The 17,575-nt window shown below is 47.0% G+C and overlaps 1 protein-coding gene across 9 annotated transcripts in view; it reads right to left on the bottom strand.

Moving 5' to 3' along the window:
* The window catches only part of Cask (peripheral plasma membrane protein CASK), a 219,728-nt gene that overhangs the window by 136,696 nt on the left and 65,457 nt on the right, over positions 1–17,575 (bottom strand). Inside the window, exon 1 of one of the 9 annotated variants that reach the window (XM_076803664.1) lies at positions 3,949–5,438. The exons of the other annotated variants lie outside the window; for them this stretch is intronic. Coding sequence (XP_076659779.1) covers positions 3,949–4,845 — 897 coding nt within the window. The 5' untranslated portion in view covers positions 4,846–5,438. Of the gene's footprint in view, positions 1–3,948; positions 5,439–17,575 lie in introns of those variants that run through there. 9 annotated transcript variants of the gene reach the window in all.

Below are 17,575 nucleotides of genomic sequence, written 5' to 3'. Positions count from 1 at the left end.
TGCTGTTTATGACGTAGTCGCTCGTCGGCGGACGTGCCGCATCAAGAAACTGTTAGCGAAGTATGTTACGTTGTTCAAATATAATTGATCTCGGAGCACTTGGCCGGAATCCAACGCAATTAACGCCTTTTGGGCGCACGGATGCCTTCGAAAAGTGACCCTATCTAACAATAAGAGCTTCGTGCATGTCCCCCGTTGCACTTCCCCCGTGTTCGAAGCGTGTCTGCGAGCATGATAGCATCTAACGAGCCAATTCTCGCAAGGTACGCTCAACAAACCTAATCTGACAATTTCCATGCAATTTTGAGTTCGAAGAAATCACCGAATAAATTAAAAACGACCGATTCTTTTGACTTTTTGTGCAATTTTGTAGAATCTGACAATTTCTATGCAATTTTGAGTTCGAAGAAATCACCGAATAAATTAAAAACGACCGATTCTTTTGACTTTTTGTGCAATTTTGTAGAATCTGACAATTTCTATGCAATTTTGAGTTCGAAGAAAACACCGAATAAATTAAAAACGACCGATTCTTCTGATTTTCTGTGCAATTTTGTAGAATCTGACAATTTCTATGCAATTTTGAGTTCGAAGAAATCACCGCCCGAATAAATTAAGAACGACCGATTCTTCTGATTTTCTGTGCAATATTGTAGAATCTGACAATTTCTATGGAATTTTGAGTTCAAAGAAATCACCGCCCGAATAAATTAAAAACGACCAGTTCTTCTGATTTTCCGTGCAATGATGTAGAGTCGTGAAACGTCTAACGCAACTGTAGAATGTTAGTTTAAATAAAATATTTTATTTCGAACTGTCGTGGCATTTAGAACGTCAGAGTTTCCGACGAATTCGCAGAATTCTCCCCGGGAACGGCACCTTTCATTTCTACGAGGAATCCTTTGACGGTGGCCAGATTGTAATTCTTCCGCCATCTTGTGTTATGATTCAGTTAGCCGCGTCCATTAGAACGAGCAAGCGAGAAGGACGGGTTCGACTTTCGCAGAGGTTAGCCCCGCGAACAAACGTTAAAAGCAGTTTGATGCGGTTCATGACGGAAAGTTTTTAATATTCCCCCGTTTAATGGCGGATTTTTACACGCGCGAAGAACACGACGCTGCTTTTGTTCCTTGATGAAGGCGGCGTTCGAAGTTTCGCGGGGATATTAGCGTCCCGCGGCGTTATTTAGCGGCGACGAAACCGGCTGCTTAAGAACAATAAACAATTCACGAGTAGAGCGCGGTTTTGCCCCAAATTTTCTTTTTTTTCTGTAAGTCCTAATCTTGCTACCGTTTCAATTTTCTTCTCGTTTTTCTAATACACGCGTGAAACCGAAAACAATGAAAAAATAAAACGAAAATAACAAGAATTTTTACTGATTCGCGCCCGGCCGGTAAACTCGTTCATTCGGAATAATATGTAATCGATACTTTAATAGGTGCAATAAATTATCGGAATACTTAATCAAACCGAACGACAGTAATAGACTTTCGAAACGTGTCGGTGATTTACATAAATGTAAATGCTCGGGATCGAACTTGCTACGGTGAATAATCGGATTGCGAAAAAATTACCAACCGACGTACAAGCGCCATCAATAATACTACTCCGGCGAGATATTCTAAAAAAAGACCAACTGAATTTCCAGGTTTTTTTCTATAAAATTCTGTGATCTTGGAGCGAACACTCTCTTCGGCGAGAGAACGCTGATGGCGAGTTGGTCATTTGCAAAATTACAAGAAACCGTTGCAACGATGAAATGGAAACGACGCAGCACATCCTGGAGCTGCTAATTAGGGTGCAAGATTATATTTTTTGCTTCTTCCTGGCATAAGCTCGAAACGACTCGACAATGGAAGTGCTTTCCACCGCTAACTCTAAACGGCCGAATAATTAACCTCTTACGTCATAATTTCGGAGAAATTAAATATTCCCTACCTTCAATTTGCTTACGGTCTTTCTTGACTTTTTTTTTGTCTCTGCTACCGATTTTCTACCACCGAGAAGATAAATTCTTCTTCGATTTTTCTGAAGCAACTGTTCGAGATTTTATTTCACTAAGACGTGTTCCCCGCAGAGAAGCACAAAATGGAGAAGAAATTTTAAGAATTGTAAAATTTGGTAATTTCGTATGCGCACTGGATGTGTTCACAGGATAGCGTGTCCTGTGTGCAGGATAAGATGGCAGGGGACCAGTCGATCACTTAGGGGAAGTTTCCGTCGGCGTCGGTGTTTCTAATTTAGCGCAGGACACGGGCCAAAATCCATAATCATGAATTGATCCCTCTACGTAGTCCTCCCACGGTCACGTAACAAGCGCATCCTTCGCATGCGAACGTTGCAGCCGCTTGGATAATCTTATTTAGGATCGTCAAAGGAAACGCGCAGCGCCGTGACGCGACGGGCCGACTAATTATGCCGCGGTAATGCGAGCCAGGCGCGTTAAACATCGAGAATCGCGAGCACGCGATGCGTTCACGTTTCACCGCCTTATTATTTCACTCGGTGATCAGAACACGATACATCGGCCATCACGAACCGAGCTGCGGTTTCCCCGCGGCGCGGCTAATTTTACCCGAGTGCCCCTTTAAACAGGAAACAGGATTTTTTCTCTTTTCTGAAAGGGGAAAACCTGCCAAGACAAACTATACAAAATTTCTTCTACGAAGGACCGCAGGAATTTGCGCAATTTTTTGATTTACGAAATGAAAGAACACGAGTTACAGAAAATTAACGATCGAGAGAGAAAAACGGCCGTTGTCCGGCGGCGCACGCCGAATTTCGTAAGGTATGCATGAAATTTTAATGAGCTGCACATTATGATACGAACATCGCTTAATTATACCGCGGCGCGGTACACGCGCGTCGTCCCGAATAGTTTAAAATTCCCGGATAAATACAACTGCCCAGGCAACAGAGTGAAGCGGAACGGAGCCTAACCCTATTCCCGTTTCTTATTTAGGACATGCTGCATACTCTTCTTACGTAAGCGTTACGTATTACACCACCTACAGCTCCCCGCGGACGGTTTCCCACGAACGGAGAACAACTGATCGTCAGATTTTCCCGACCGGCGCGGCGATCGTTAGGAAGGATACCTGCGAAAGAATTCTCGAGAAATTCGCGTCGCTTTCCGCAGACGGAACCGACAGATATCCGAAGCAGCAATCTTCATTTCGACCCAGCAATCTTTATTTCGAACCAGCATAGTGGTTAAAAAATTACCGGGAAGTCGATCCTGGGGAAACCGTCATTTAACGCTAGGTTCACGGAGCCCTTAAGAATATTTCGCATTACTTTATAAAAAATTTTTCCCCATTTTTGACAATATTTTTAGAATAGTATATACCCAAAGAAATAAATTTGCTCAATAATTTTCAATTAAAAATATTAGAACCCCTCATTTTGACGGTTCCCAAAGAATGAATATCGGTCATAACGTTAAATTATACTTTCCTGTACTTTCTAGATATCACCTATCTCGATTTACACAGCTAATAGAAAGCAATCAATTTTACCTCGAAGAGCCGTACGAGGGTTGAAGAAGCGATACTCGAGTCGTGTATCATTTCAATTACAATTTCAGTGACTCCTCTACCATTTAAGTCGTACCACCCGGAGCTCAAAGGACGATCCTTCGTACCTAGCATTTCAGCCCTCGTCGCAGACAGATCCTTAACCGCGTCATCCGACGTTCAACCACGGTTTTCATTCGCCGACAAGACGACTAAGTACTCCGGCAAACAGGCAAAGTAGTTCGAGCGGCATTTCGGCCCGACATCACGCGAATTTCCGTAACTCTTGCCCCCAGGAACTCGGCGCGAGGTGTGCTCCCTCGGGATCGGGGATCGTCGGCAACTCGCTCGGGAAACTCGCGTTCCCGGAACGATCCGACTCGAACAGAGACAGATGGGATCGACGAGTGGAGTCGTGGACGCGGGATCTTACCTGATGCGAGTGATAATCGGTTCCGGCGCCGTTGGGAAATCTGTAACGGAAGGGGCTGTGCACGGGACAATTGACGCGGTACGGGCTCTCGCTGGGTAACCTTGGCGGCGGATGGGAATGCGGCCCGTAGATGACACAGTCCATCGGCATGGGTCTACCGGGAGGAGCATGGTCGAGGGGCCGACAGGTATAGTTGACGGTCGGCGGTCTCATGGGTGTGTGGTCGATCGGCCGACAGGTCGTTTGGTCCATGGAACGACACGGTGTCTGTTCCAAGGAGCGGCAGGTCGGTTGTTCCATCGGCGGTCGTCCGGGATGTTGCTCGTGAAGACGATGCTCGAGCATGCGGGAGACGTGCTCGACGGATCTGCACCCGTGATCGTGCATCCGGCCGAAGTGGTGGTCGTGCATGTAGCTGGCGTGATCCTTGAGCCGGCAGGGATGCTCTATGGCGCGCATCGCGTGGTGCTCGATGTCGCCTCTGATCGGGCCGGAGGTCATCGAGGACGAAGAGGCAACCGCCGACGCCGGATGATCGACCACCGTGGATCTCGGTTGCTCGGTGCGTATCTGTTCGATCGGCCTGGACATCGCCTCCAACGACCGGCTGGACTGATGGTGTTCGACGGAGGCCCGCATCGGATCGGCGGAAGGCTGCCGTATCACCGAGTCCATCGATCTCATCGACTCCATCGAGCGCATCGCCTCGGTGGATCGCATGCTGTGCTCGATCGGCCGCATCGGCGACGGCTCGGTCGATCTACACGTTCTGCTCCAGCATCGCGGTATCGTGTTCGCACCGTCGCCCCCGCTGACACCGCCGCCGCCGCCAGTACCACCGGCGGCGACACCATGACCTTGAGGCGGCCAGCCGACCCCGTACGGATCCATTTCCATCGCCTGGTAGACGACCAACGCGGCAACACGGCCGGAACACAACGATCTCCGCCGTCCGTCCGGTTAGTCGAACGACGATCGCCGCGTGGCTGCTCCGCTACCCGGTGCCATGATCGCGACGATCCTCGCGTTCATGGCGGTCACACCGAAGACAGAGACCAGAGATAGAGATAGATAGAGAGAGAGAGAGAGAGATACAAGAGATACACGCTCCGACGGTTGGAGCTGTGTACAGGAGATTTACACGCACTCAACACACACACGCACTCGCGGAACGTCGCACGAACACCGTCGTCGTGTCGCGACAACGGAGAACCGGGAGACGCGCGCGATCTCCCGCGGAACGAAGCGGAAAGCGCAGATGAACGGGAGAGAGCAGAGACGGAGCTAAAGCGGACGCGGCATCCTGTCACTCGAGGATCACGCGGAGAAAGGAAAAGTTCGAACGAGGAAAGAAGCCGTAAGCGTGTGGAACAGCACTGAGAAGCTGACACATCGCGATGCTGCGCTCCCCAGCACTGAGCCTCGCGGCCTCGACTGCCGCGCAGTTCCTCCACGCAAACCAACCAACCAACCAACCGACCGACCCACTACCCCCGACTATCCACCCACCGCCTAACTATCCATCCCCCCACCCTCTCGGATCCGGCGCCGCGTCTCTCTGTCCCCGTCTCCTCTCTTACGGCAGTGTCGCTACCCCTCGCCCACCATCCGGTAAACCTCCCTCCCTCTCTCTCTCTCTCTCTCTCTCCCTCTCTCTCCTTCATCCCTCTGGACCGCAATGTTCGCCCACCGTATCCAGTAACGCTCCCCTTCGTCCTTACCCCCTTCGACCCCTATCCGCTCCCACCACCGACGTCTCTCGTCCTCATCCTTCCCGTTCTTCCTGCCCCGCGAACAATCTCCGACCTCATCGGCAAGTCGCGCCGCTGCTGCCTCTCTCCGCTACCTCTCTCTCTCTCTCTCTCTCTCTCTCTCTCTCTCTCTCTCTCTCTCTCTCTCTCTCTAGGCTGCCGTTCCCTCCTTCGCTACTTCTTTTCCCCATTTAATTCCTGTTCGGCTTTATCGGCGGACCCGGCGCTCCTTTGTCCCTCTATCAGCCAGCCCGGCGTGTTTCTATTTCTCCGGGGAGTTTCGGGAATGATTCACCAGCAGGCCGAGAGACCACCAAGTCTCCCGACGATACACACCGGGCGGTGATCTCCTTTTTCGAGACGCGTTTGCCGCGTTGCTCGAAACCGACGCGGAACGAACGAATGCTTCCGCTTCTTCGCTGTATTGCACGAAAAGGAGGCACGGAAGTTCGTCTAGAACCCCCTCTCTCTCTGTCTCTCTCTCTCTTGACGCTAGTAGGGCTGGAGGGACAGCGGGTCATCGGGTCATCGTCATTGCGGCGTTCTGCTCCAGTCACGCTCCATAGGTTTGGAGTTGTAGAACCTTGCAACTGGACTGCGGAGCTTTGTGTATAATAAAAATTGTTACACCTGTTATAAGGGTCGGGGGCTACTTGGAAGCCTTTCTTCCCTTCTTTGAGCATTTTAACACTGGAACTACCGAACCAGTTCAAAATGGTGGACGATTTCTCGTTTCACGATTACTGAAACTATGAAAACGTTTTCGCGAGAAACATTTCAATATTTCTCTTCTTTGGAGTACATGTTAAAAATCGTATGAAATCTGAAGAAATTCAATCTTGCTGCTATTATAAAAGGATAAGTCTAAGTCACGTTCAGGACTCGGCAGTTCTAGTGTTAATCGACACTGTGATACTCTTTTCATAAAATCCGCAGTCTGCTCATTAGAGTTACAACGTTATTTCGGTTGTTCGTGTCGATCGGAGCCGATATCGATGACGGAACTGTTATTTTCGGTCCCTGCCTCCGATTATTGTGCTTGTAGCGCGGAGTAGGGTTGTCAGGGGGGCCCATAAGTTTCAGCGCGGCATCTTCCCGTGGACGAACGACAGGTTACACCGTTGGAAATGGAGCGGCGACGTCGCGAGGTGCGTGTTGCGCCCGTTAAAACCGCGCGAATGAAAAACACCACCGATCGATTGTTCCACGCTAGGTGGCTCTCGCGGTGCTGCGTCATCATTCTACATACATAGTAACCCCGATTTCCAGATACATTCGGAATTGATCTGATACACACGCGCCGCGCCACGGGGTGGGACACCCGGCTGATTATGCTCGAGTGTTTGAATTCAATTATGCGGCCCCTCGACTGCCACGGTTTCGGGAAGAACGGGACATTGTTCGCCGCCGCACCGCCAATAGAGGACAAATAAGCGAAGCCGGCGTCTTGCGATCTAATTGCAGTTTGTCCCCGTTGCACGCGTGAACCGCGGGTTACGCATCCTGATTTTCCGATAGCCCGCGAAACAGACTCGACAATTGCGGCACAATTAACCAGGAATTTTACACTGTGCGGGACGTAAGTGAATCTTCACTTGGGGAGCCTAAGAGCATTAGTAACGATCGAGACGAGTCTTTTGGTAATAATATTTTTCCGGAAGAGTAATCGTTCACTGACCACCTAGAAATCGCAACTATTATTTTTCTGGACATTTTTGTCTCGCAAATTTAGTTTAGAAATTTAGTTCGACGACGAAGTTTTTGCGAGGAAGGAAGACTGATGAGACTATCAGTGAACGAAGGGTTAAGCCCTTTCCGGGCGGAAAATATTCCGCGGCAGTTGGGAAACAAGGCCGACGGGCGGGCACGACGAACACGTTTTTCGAATTCGCGGCGAGTTCGAGAAACAAATGCCATAAATCATAGGGGCTCCCGGCAGCTAGGCGCAAAGATAATCTTATTCCCACGCGCGGCGTAAAGCTTCCAAGTGCTCCGTCTTTTTCAAACCGAGACGTCTTCACACACTACGCTACGTCTCCGTTTCCCGTATCTTCGGTGGCGCAAGATTTCTCAACACTTGTTGCCCACTACCATCGATCTATCAACGCCTTTTACCTTTATCGGCAGCCGCCGGCTCGATAAGGAACGATAGAGTTTAGGTAGAATACCAGTGCACCTGTTTATCCACTGAAAGGGATGAAGCATTGCGCACCGCCACCGTGAAACGTCTGACAAGATGGCGAGCACCGCGAAATCTCGCGGAGCGTTCGATCCACGCTCTTCAGGGTTACGGCGAGATCTCAATTTTCTTAGCTCCTCGATTTCTTCAAGTCTCTCTGTCACGGAAAATAAAAAGCTCTTTAAGTTGTTTCATTATTCCGAGGGCAACCTGGGTCGCTTATGTTCGCCACTAATTTTTCCACTGTTCTGGGCTTCCAAAAAATCTTTTTAAAATTCCGGAATACTATTTCAGTATGAAATCTTTCCAACATCAAAGGTTTAAAGAAGTATTAACCCTTTGCAGTCGAAGCTATTCTAACTCCAAAACGAAACATTTCGTCCGACCTAGAATATTTGTCCCTTGTATACACTTTTTTCGGGTTATGCATACAAAAATGGTGCAATTTACTCGTACAATACTGTTTAGTAATTTATTAAATACAAACAAATGTAATAATGTGAAAAATATTTTGAATAATGATACAGCAATTTTTAGTGGCGCCTTACAATATTCCAAAATATTGGAAAGAAAGAAATTAAAATTCTGATAATTCTTTTGCGATTATTTCACCGTCAACCCTGAAGCATCGAACGCACCTCGTCTCGTTCGAGATTTCGCAGTTGTTGCAACAGATCTGCTGATTGGAGAAGACATTCTTAACGAGTTTGGACATCGGTTCGACTCGATCCGTCGATCACTTGATCGATCGATTTGCTCGACTGTGTCGAACTTTCCATTTTATGGAAAGTTGCTTTTCTGATTGAATTAGTCGGTCTTGTAATAAGCGCGCACAACAGTTACCGAGGTGTGCGCCTCCGATATGGGGACCGCAGCGAGGTGCGATGGGGCCGGGGGTAATTCATTCATTACAACCCGGCCGTTGAATTATGCATCGCGCGTCACTCAACGTCAACCGTTGCGGGGATGGCGGCGAAGAAAAGACGTCCCGCGTGGAATTTTGTTGGGCGAAAATACAATCTTTTATGTGCCTCGGCCCGCGACTTCTCCTCGCCCGCCGCGTTATTGAATCACTGCGGGGGCTTTGTTCTAAAACAGCGGGATACCCATGCCCTATCGAATCTCGCCCTCGAAAATAATTCACCGTGCCCTCGGTTCCCTTCCCGAGCAACCGGGAAGATAAACTATAAAAATTGCACCACCCGGGCGCCGGATACGTGCTAAGTTTTATTCGTCTTTTCTTCTGCTTGGTCGATACCGGTCCCTTCCCCTTGGATACATCCCTTGCAGGAAAATATTCCAAGCGTGCGCGGGCTGTTATTATAAGCTGCTGAAACCGTTGAAAGGGAAAGGGACGCTAACCAGTTTCTATTAACATTCTCACGTGAGTAACCATCGCGAAATTTCTTCCATTTCTTTCTTTCCGATACAGTGTTTACTCGATATACGTCGAAAACATGGTTATAGGGCCAGGAGAACCACGCCGAACCGTAAAAAGGGACAGCGAAGAGGCATCGAATCATGGCCCTTCGCGGGGTATACCCGTGGGGATAGTTCTGGGACCTTTATCGGCTAGGTTTTTCGGGATATATATAAACATTGTATTTATTTTTTCCCATTAACGCCTTAACACTACATCTACGGAGCACCAAATATAGCTAGTTGTGTTGCCTGGTAAAAATGAAATGAATTTATCTAATGAGCCATGTTTTAGAGAGCAATGTTTACGCGAAAGCGTGCCCTGTATGGGCGTCATTAATGGAAATACTTTAACCCTGCAGCTGGGTCTCGTAAGGATCAACTATTTATGACACCGTCACCGGCAAACACTTTCACCGTTGTTAAGGTCATGAGAGAATAACCTGACGCGAATCGAGTCGATACTTTACTCTTTCATCGGCAACGCGTAAATGACAGAAGCTGCGCTCCGAAAGGTCACGCCGCGTTAGGGGTGCGCAACTTCGAGTTCAATGATCAGAAAAGTTTGTAAACGTCGGGCATTGGCTCCTCAAGAGATTCATCTCTTCTTCGCTGAGACATTTCGAAACGGTGCTTTAAACGGTTCGACATAAAAATCGACAACCATCCAAAAATTCCAAAAAAAGAAAAATTCCTGAAAGATACCATCGATTTTGTAACAGTTTCAGGACTTAGTCGAAGCTCGGAAATAAATTGAGCCTGTCGCCGGGTTCGTTGCTAACAAATTAACACCGTGGAAAGTTGAACGCGAGAAATCTAGTAAACCGTTCGTTGTACAAATGGAGCCTGTCTTCCATCTTCTTCCCCCGGAGAATGGAACCACATGTTTTCATTTTACGTAAATCGATTCCTTTCACCGGGCTACACATAAAAGTGAACTGCATCTTCCCGCTGCATCATTGCATTTAAAAAGGATCTTAAGGGAGGCGTCTTAGGGAAGCAGATATTGTGAAGTCATTCAACTTTCTCATTTCCCGCGAGATACATATCGCTCCGTGGCCGGGGCCATTACCGATCTTATCGTTCGAATACTTTCGTTGCTCGCTCTGGTAATATCGATCGAAATCAAGGCGATTCTTTCGGCTGGTATGCGCGTAGCTCGCGAAGTACCGAGGAAAATGGAAAATAACAGCTCCCATCCAGACCGAGAAAAAACGTAACGGTGTTAACTCTCGATACTCGTTTCCATACTCCATTTCTCTTTCGAAAAAAGGTACGTTTCTGGGTCACCATATCCGGGAAGTAGAATTGGAAAATTTCTCAATCAAATTTTACCCCCTCCACGGTTCTACCATCAATACCCTGTATAAAAGATGTTACCAGAAAAATCGTGGGAAACTATGGTAACTACCTTACCGACTGTGACATTTTAAAATTGAGGAAAATCAGGAGTTTTGCAATGACCCGATAGGTCTCCGCGGTTTGCCACGGCGCCAAGATGGATGGGGAGAGGGGGCGTTCCAAACGGGCGTCGGGCGGCGTTTCGCAAATAGAGCAGAAGAAAAAGATGGCGGATGCACCGGAAACTTTTTTGGAGCCGCCACGTGAATTGTGACCGCGGATAAATTTACGCGGCCTGGTGTCAATGGCGGTCAGCAGAGGAACCGATCCGCCGTAGAAGAGTGGAGGCCCTCGCATACGGAAAATGCGGTTCCCGAGCAGGACGAGGGGAGTATCGCGGTCCCGTTACTGAAGATAAACGACTCGGCCGGCCATCGATCCCGCAAACTTGAGATTAGCCGAGGAGGAATGATAATGAACGATATACACCGCGGTTACCGTGATCGGCGCGGCTCGCACCGTGAAATATTAGCCGCGTGACTCCTTCGACACGAACTGCAGTGAGTCCATAATGCATCAGAACAGCAACTTTCATTCTGGAACTCGCAATCATACACATATTTGCACACGTTTAAGAAGATAGTTATTTTAATATTGGAACATTCGATTTTCTTGAGAAGTTAGGACAACTAGTTTACTACGTGGAGCAAAATTTGAAACAATTACAATCGAAGTTATTTTCCTTCTTTTGCTCTCTAATATATCCCCAACTAGTTTTCCATATCATTTATTTGCAGATTCCAGAATAAATCTTGCAAACCCGTGAGCGCTTCGTCTTTCAATTTTGAAATTGAAAGGACCCCGTGAAATCTAGTATTATGTAAATGTTAATTCAGGTAGCGATTACCCCACAATTTGGGGTAATAGTTAATTAAGCGATCCGCTCTAGCGGAACGTTTCATTATACAATCACGACGACATAAACGCGATTGTACTAATATTTCCGGTTTCGAGATACGGGGTAGTTCTTGACCGGAAAAAGTAGACTCAACATTGCCCTTAGGGGAGGGGATAATCGCGATACGTGTTTCGCTTCTGATATTGATAACTTATTTGTCATGCGGATCGATGTGTTGAAATTTTCGCGATAGGCGCATTAAAAGATTTATCGGGCATGCATATGCATGCTCGGAACGGAAATCAATGCAACGAGCGTATGTGTTAATCGTATCATTACGATTATGATCATCGAGTATGTATGAAAGGGGCGGTACGATCGAAATTATGAATAGTGACCCTCCTTAAACAAGATCACAGCCAACATTTCGATGCAATTTTTATGCGAATTATTCGAAAATATAGTTGGAATCATTCATTTGGCAAATGTTTCATTCATAATTAATAAAAGTTGATTTACCTATTCAGAAACGGTGGATTGCTCCCGACAGAAGGAAGATTAATTCACTTACCTGAAACAAACGAAGTGAAAGAAACATTAATACATATATATACCGGCACGGAAGTTGTTAAATATATGTCATTAAACTTTCAGGAAGTCGCTTAATGAATATTTCTTTCAATTACGCCCAGTTCGTTCCAAACGCGAAAGAAATTTATTTTCCGCTCTCGATGCTTTCAACCACGAAGAGCCATAAACTTCTTTGTCGAACCGAGAACCGTTCGAGACATTAAGAATCCAAATGTTCGCATTCCGCCGCGTTTATGTTTTCGATGGAACTTTTTCCCGGTTCCCCAGCGAGTCGTTTGCATTCATCAATTGTTTTCTTACGCACACTTCAGAAATAAACGCGGCCGCTCCAGACGGAAAGAATTGCATAATGACGTTCGCCGCTTTACTGCCAAGATAACTTTTCATGACATAACCGTTACTTTCTCACCATAATTACCACACGAATCAAACGTAAATAGCAACCCTATTCACCGTACAAAGAAATACAGAATCTAGGGTTAAACTTCGCCTTCTGGGACCAAAAATTTTCAACTTTTTTAAATATAATCCTGCAGATCTTGACGAGATAATACCAAAAATTGAGGTTCCAATGCGAGGCATTCACTGGTTCACTGGTGATTTTGATAATCGAGTGCGCTTCGGTACATAATATAGTTTCAAATATCACGAGCACCGAGTGGAGCAAACCGATTATCATCGAGACGATAAGAACACTTCGGTCGTAAGCTCCGAAATCGATTGGCTTATCGACTAAAACCCGTGTAAAAAGGGAACGGTTGTTCCCCGCAATTTCTATAAAAGCCGAGCGTAATGAACAAGACTCGTTTTTCCATAACTCGTTAAACCGTTCGCGGAGAAACGTTTAATTCGTTGGCGGGCGATTTTTATGCTCGCGCAAACGAGCAATTTCCGCGAACATCGAAGGGTGAGGGGGGCTGATAAGCGCGACGAACACGTCAACAATGATGCGCGAATTTGAATGTATAGTTACAGTAATGACAAAGACGCATTTGCATCGGTTCTTCGGCGCGCGGCGTGCCCCCGATGAATAATGCAACCGGCACGAATAAACAATGCGATTTTCCGAATCAATTTCATTCTAATGCCCCTCGAATCGAAGGGGGAGGATCCGATGGTTGAGGGGAAGCTAGTTTCACGGGGTAGAAGGGCGGATAAGAACGCTGGCACGCAGCTGCCACGTTCGTTAGATAGGACTCGGAAGGGCTGCTTGATATTCAAGGGCAGTACGCGTATCGCGTTTTGATATTCGTTACGCGACCTCACCTCAGATGCATCATTATATCGTTTCGACGACTGTGTATATAACCCGTCCCGGAACAGATTGCGTGTATGCGCCGCGCCGAGCCCCGGTCTAGACTACTAATTTACAACGCGTACAAATACTTGGACGTGTACACCGTCGCGAGAACAAACGACCCCTATGTTAAACATCGACAATTCGGCCCTGTGCACCGATCCCCCTATTCGGTCTTTATCGACCACCATTTTTCTAATTAATTCATTTATCGGAGCTTGATCAATTTCACAAGAACCTCGGAATTGTTCGGACCGTGCAGAATTTCCGAAAGCCTGCTGCACATTAAATTCCCCAAGCCTCGAGAAATTGTCGTTTGAACGTAACAACCTGGTTTGTTGGTCCAACTGCGAAAAAGTTATTCGTTTTCAAGGGGTTTCCGCGCGCTTTTGTCCGGCGCTGCATAGAGACCAAAACGAAAAACATCGCATGCATGGCCACCGTAATGCTATTCGGAGGTTTCGCAAAAACTGTTGAAAAATTACGTCGGTTACACGTTGCCCGGAGCTCGCAAGCTGTTTCGCCCACTTTGGGACACGTCTTAATGCAGGTTTCGGAAGTTTTTTTTTACCGGAGATCAGTGTCCGAGTTTCGCAGTTGTGCATCATCGCGGAGGGAAGTTCCGGTGAAAAAGAAGTTGCCCGTTTTCGAGAGAATGGAAGAGATAATCCAACGGGCAGGGATTCTGGAGAACCGCCCCCCGTCTAAGATGTTGAAGAACCATTTTCGTTCCCGGTTGGCTGTGCGAGAACTGGAGCGTTGTCGGGAACGCTGGTTTTTATTCACCTGGCACGCGACATGGTTTTTCACCGAGAACCTTTATTGTTGCCGACGCGAGACGAAAACTTCGGGAACAATTCTGATACGGGATAGCTATCGAACGTGTCGGGCACATTATACGTCACCGACAGGCGGTTCTTATTGGGGGCTCTCTTAGGAGTCCTTTCATGCGAGATGAAAACGACCATACTGGCCAGCCTTCCGACACTGGTCTTATCTGGGAGTTGACAACGAAATAGTCACTTAAAATTTAGCCTCGACTGGGAAAATTGTCTTTTTAAACCCGACTGACGATGCAGTCAACGAATAAACTACACGCAATAGGGACTTCAAATAGGGGTCTCTGTACCCAAAGGAAAGGGTCCGGTGTGAGATCTGAATTTTTTAAATGTCAGAGCGACGTTTGATCCTCTGTTAGGGAGAATGGGCAAGTTTCGGTTGGTTGGGAAGCTTTCGGGTCACCCGGTACAGAGAAATTGATTATATTGCAGCGTCGCGTCGTGTGTCAATAGGGCAGGAAAAGCTGATTCAGGGTTACAGCGATTCAACGCTACAAATCTTGTACCGGCAATTGAAACTAATACTCGTGTCAAATATTACGGCCCGCTTAACCATCTACGTTTCTACTTCCCGGGAAACATTTGACGTCGACATCAGTATGAATCAGTATATCCACCCGATTCGGCCACTTCACATTACGAGCAACGAGCACGCCTCCCTCCCCCGTCGCTATAAGCGAACCGTTCAATTAACTACTGTCTATTATTTATAGCCGGAATTTATTGATAATGAAACATTAATTCGCCCGGCAAACCGGGTTCGTTCCACCGACTAATCGTCTGCTCCGTGACAAATGGACAGTTTGTTTATTATTCAAAAGTTCAAAATCGCGAGAATCACAAAAATTAGTCTTGTATAAATTGTGAAAACCAGGGGAAAATATACAGAAACGGTCCTAACAACGTTTAGAAAATTTGTATTTGAAAAAGTTCGCGTCACCCGCGGAGTATTTTGGCAAACCTAATTGCTCGGCAATTGACGTGCGCGCATTGTCGAGCGAAACGTAATTGCGTTAAGAGGTCTCGCCAACACACCTGCGTCGGGATAAATGTTTTAATTTGATAGATAGACCATCAGCGAGGCTCCTCGTTGATGTGTATAACTCTTAGCAGCAAACTCAATTTTCATAATCCGTGGCAGCGAGCGGGTGCGAATTTATTCATAAACATTTGCGGCGACATTAATGAAACGTTAATTGTCGTCGTTCGTTAAGTCTACTTTCGATTACGTGGGCACATATTGTACACAAATTTCAGAGTAATTACAGTCACGTAAGCCGGATTTTATGGTTCACGCCCGGCGTAAAAGGCTTTGCGCGAAGGATGAAAGAAATTGAAATGTAAATCAGCCGCTTCGCTGCATTGTACAATTTATAGAGTCCAGGAATTTTACATCGCTGGACTGCGGATTTTTCTGCAAGATGAAAATTGTCTGCGTTAATTGCGCCACGCGTAGACGTTTATTCCGTCTCTTAATCGTTGTAATCGGATGAAAATAATACCGCATTTTTATGTCCAATTTACCCATTTCTTCTTATCCCCTTCAATTGAAAATTCTGAAAAAATTCATAGATGTACATTTTATTAGTTAGGACATGCCTGATTTTTTCCGGAATTTTCCATTGAAGATTGTAAGAGAAATTACGGAAAAACCTGATTTTCTTTGTCAGCCTATTACTATCCCCCTGAAAGTATAAATAATTGCAATAATGGAGACTTGATTTTTACCGAAAGAAATAAGCGTATTTAGGGGCCATCGCGTCATTGCGACGTTGAGGCACCGCGGTTGCAGTTTGCGCGTGTACAGCGAAGCGTGCGGAAACAAAGGATATCGCAGGACACATTGGGGGCGGAGTCTTTCAAATTTTTCTGAATGTCGATTCAAGCAACGAAACCGATCTAATTATGTCACTCATCCCGCGGAGCATTCCAGTTGCGAGTGGGCCGAGCGATAAGGTCAGAGACAACAAAAATATTTTGGCATTCGTTCAACGTCAAGCGCCAACTCATTTACCTTAAGAATGAATCACCGGCTCCCGATCGAATGCCTTTCCAGGTTTTCACGGATAAGATTACAAATTGGAACGAATTGCACTTTTGTGCTGTTCGTTTCATTAGTATTCCTGATCCAGCTCGGCGAATTTAATACCACACATTATTAGAAACAATTTAAATTACGAACAATATAGTTTACCAAACTTTAAAGTAGCTACTCAAGAGAAAATTTCGACCTTGAAAACTGTTCAGTAAACAGTTCACTTAAAAAACTTATTGCTTATTTAAAGCTCATACATAGAGGTTGGCTCGCAACCAGAGACAAGTACAGTGTCTTCTCGATACATGTCAACAACACGGGTCTAGCCAGCGACAGAAATCGTCCAGGAGATACTGTTCTTTGATCCGTGCTGAACGTCGTACCCGAATTATGTTTACACTCCCAGGCGTCCGAGGACTCTCGAGATAGAGTGGATAGTCCTGCGACCTTTACCAGCCAGGTATTTGCGACGTATATCGAGAAGAGACTGTACCCTTGTATCCTCGCATCCTGTACAAACAATGCAAATGGTTTTAATTTTGCGTAAAGGTATGTAATCTGGTGATATTAATCGTCGTTCGGTCCAGTCGAATTAGGTCGTGGAAACTGGCGGATTACCTTGACGTTCTGGCGCCGGTATTCCTTGGTGTGGGCGAGATAATACTTATAAACGTGCGAGGGCAACGATCTCTTGGTCTCCTCGCCTATCCATCTCTCGGGCGTTTCGAGTGCCGGCGGTTTCGGTAACCGTGATCCACCGGGGGAACGCTGACCGAGCGATCCGCCAGGTGAGCCGAGCCTAGCCGCGCTGACCGACTTGCTCAGGTGGTGGCCGGAGGATGAGCTCGGCGGCGGATGCGTGTGGTAATACGGGTTCGATGGCGGTCGCCTGTCGATTATGTCAAAATGCCTGCGCGGCGACGGGGTGTCCGCCGATCGTTGTCTTCGCGGACGTTCCTCCTGCTGGTGTTGTTGTTGTTGTTGTTGCTGTGGGTGTTGGTGTTGATGTTGATGTTGGTGTTGCTGTTGTTGTGGTTGCTGTTGCGACTGTTGTTGTTGTTGTTGTTGCTGCTGCTGGTACTCCGGTTCCGGATAGTTTGGACGCACGTAGGACGTGGCGTATCGCAAGGTGCACTGTTGCAGGGTCAGTACCGGCCTCTGGCACACCCTGCACGGCGGGTACACCTGCGGGTTCCACGAGTGGTAACAGCATCCCGGCGACCTGGAGCCAAGCGGGTCCCTGGTCGCAGGGTGGTTCATGACGATCTTCACATCGC

The sequence above is a fragment of the Halictus rubicundus genome, chromosome 18 (assembly GCF_050948215.1).
Source record: "Halictus rubicundus isolate RS-2024b chromosome 18, iyHalRubi1_principal, whole genome shotgun sequence".
In the NCBI taxonomy this organism is placed as follows: domain Eukaryota; kingdom Metazoa; phylum Arthropoda; class Insecta; order Hymenoptera; family Halictidae; genus Halictus; species Halictus rubicundus.
The sequence above is the reverse complement of the archived record's forward strand: the minus strand, read 5'-3'. Positions and strand labels throughout refer to the sequence as shown.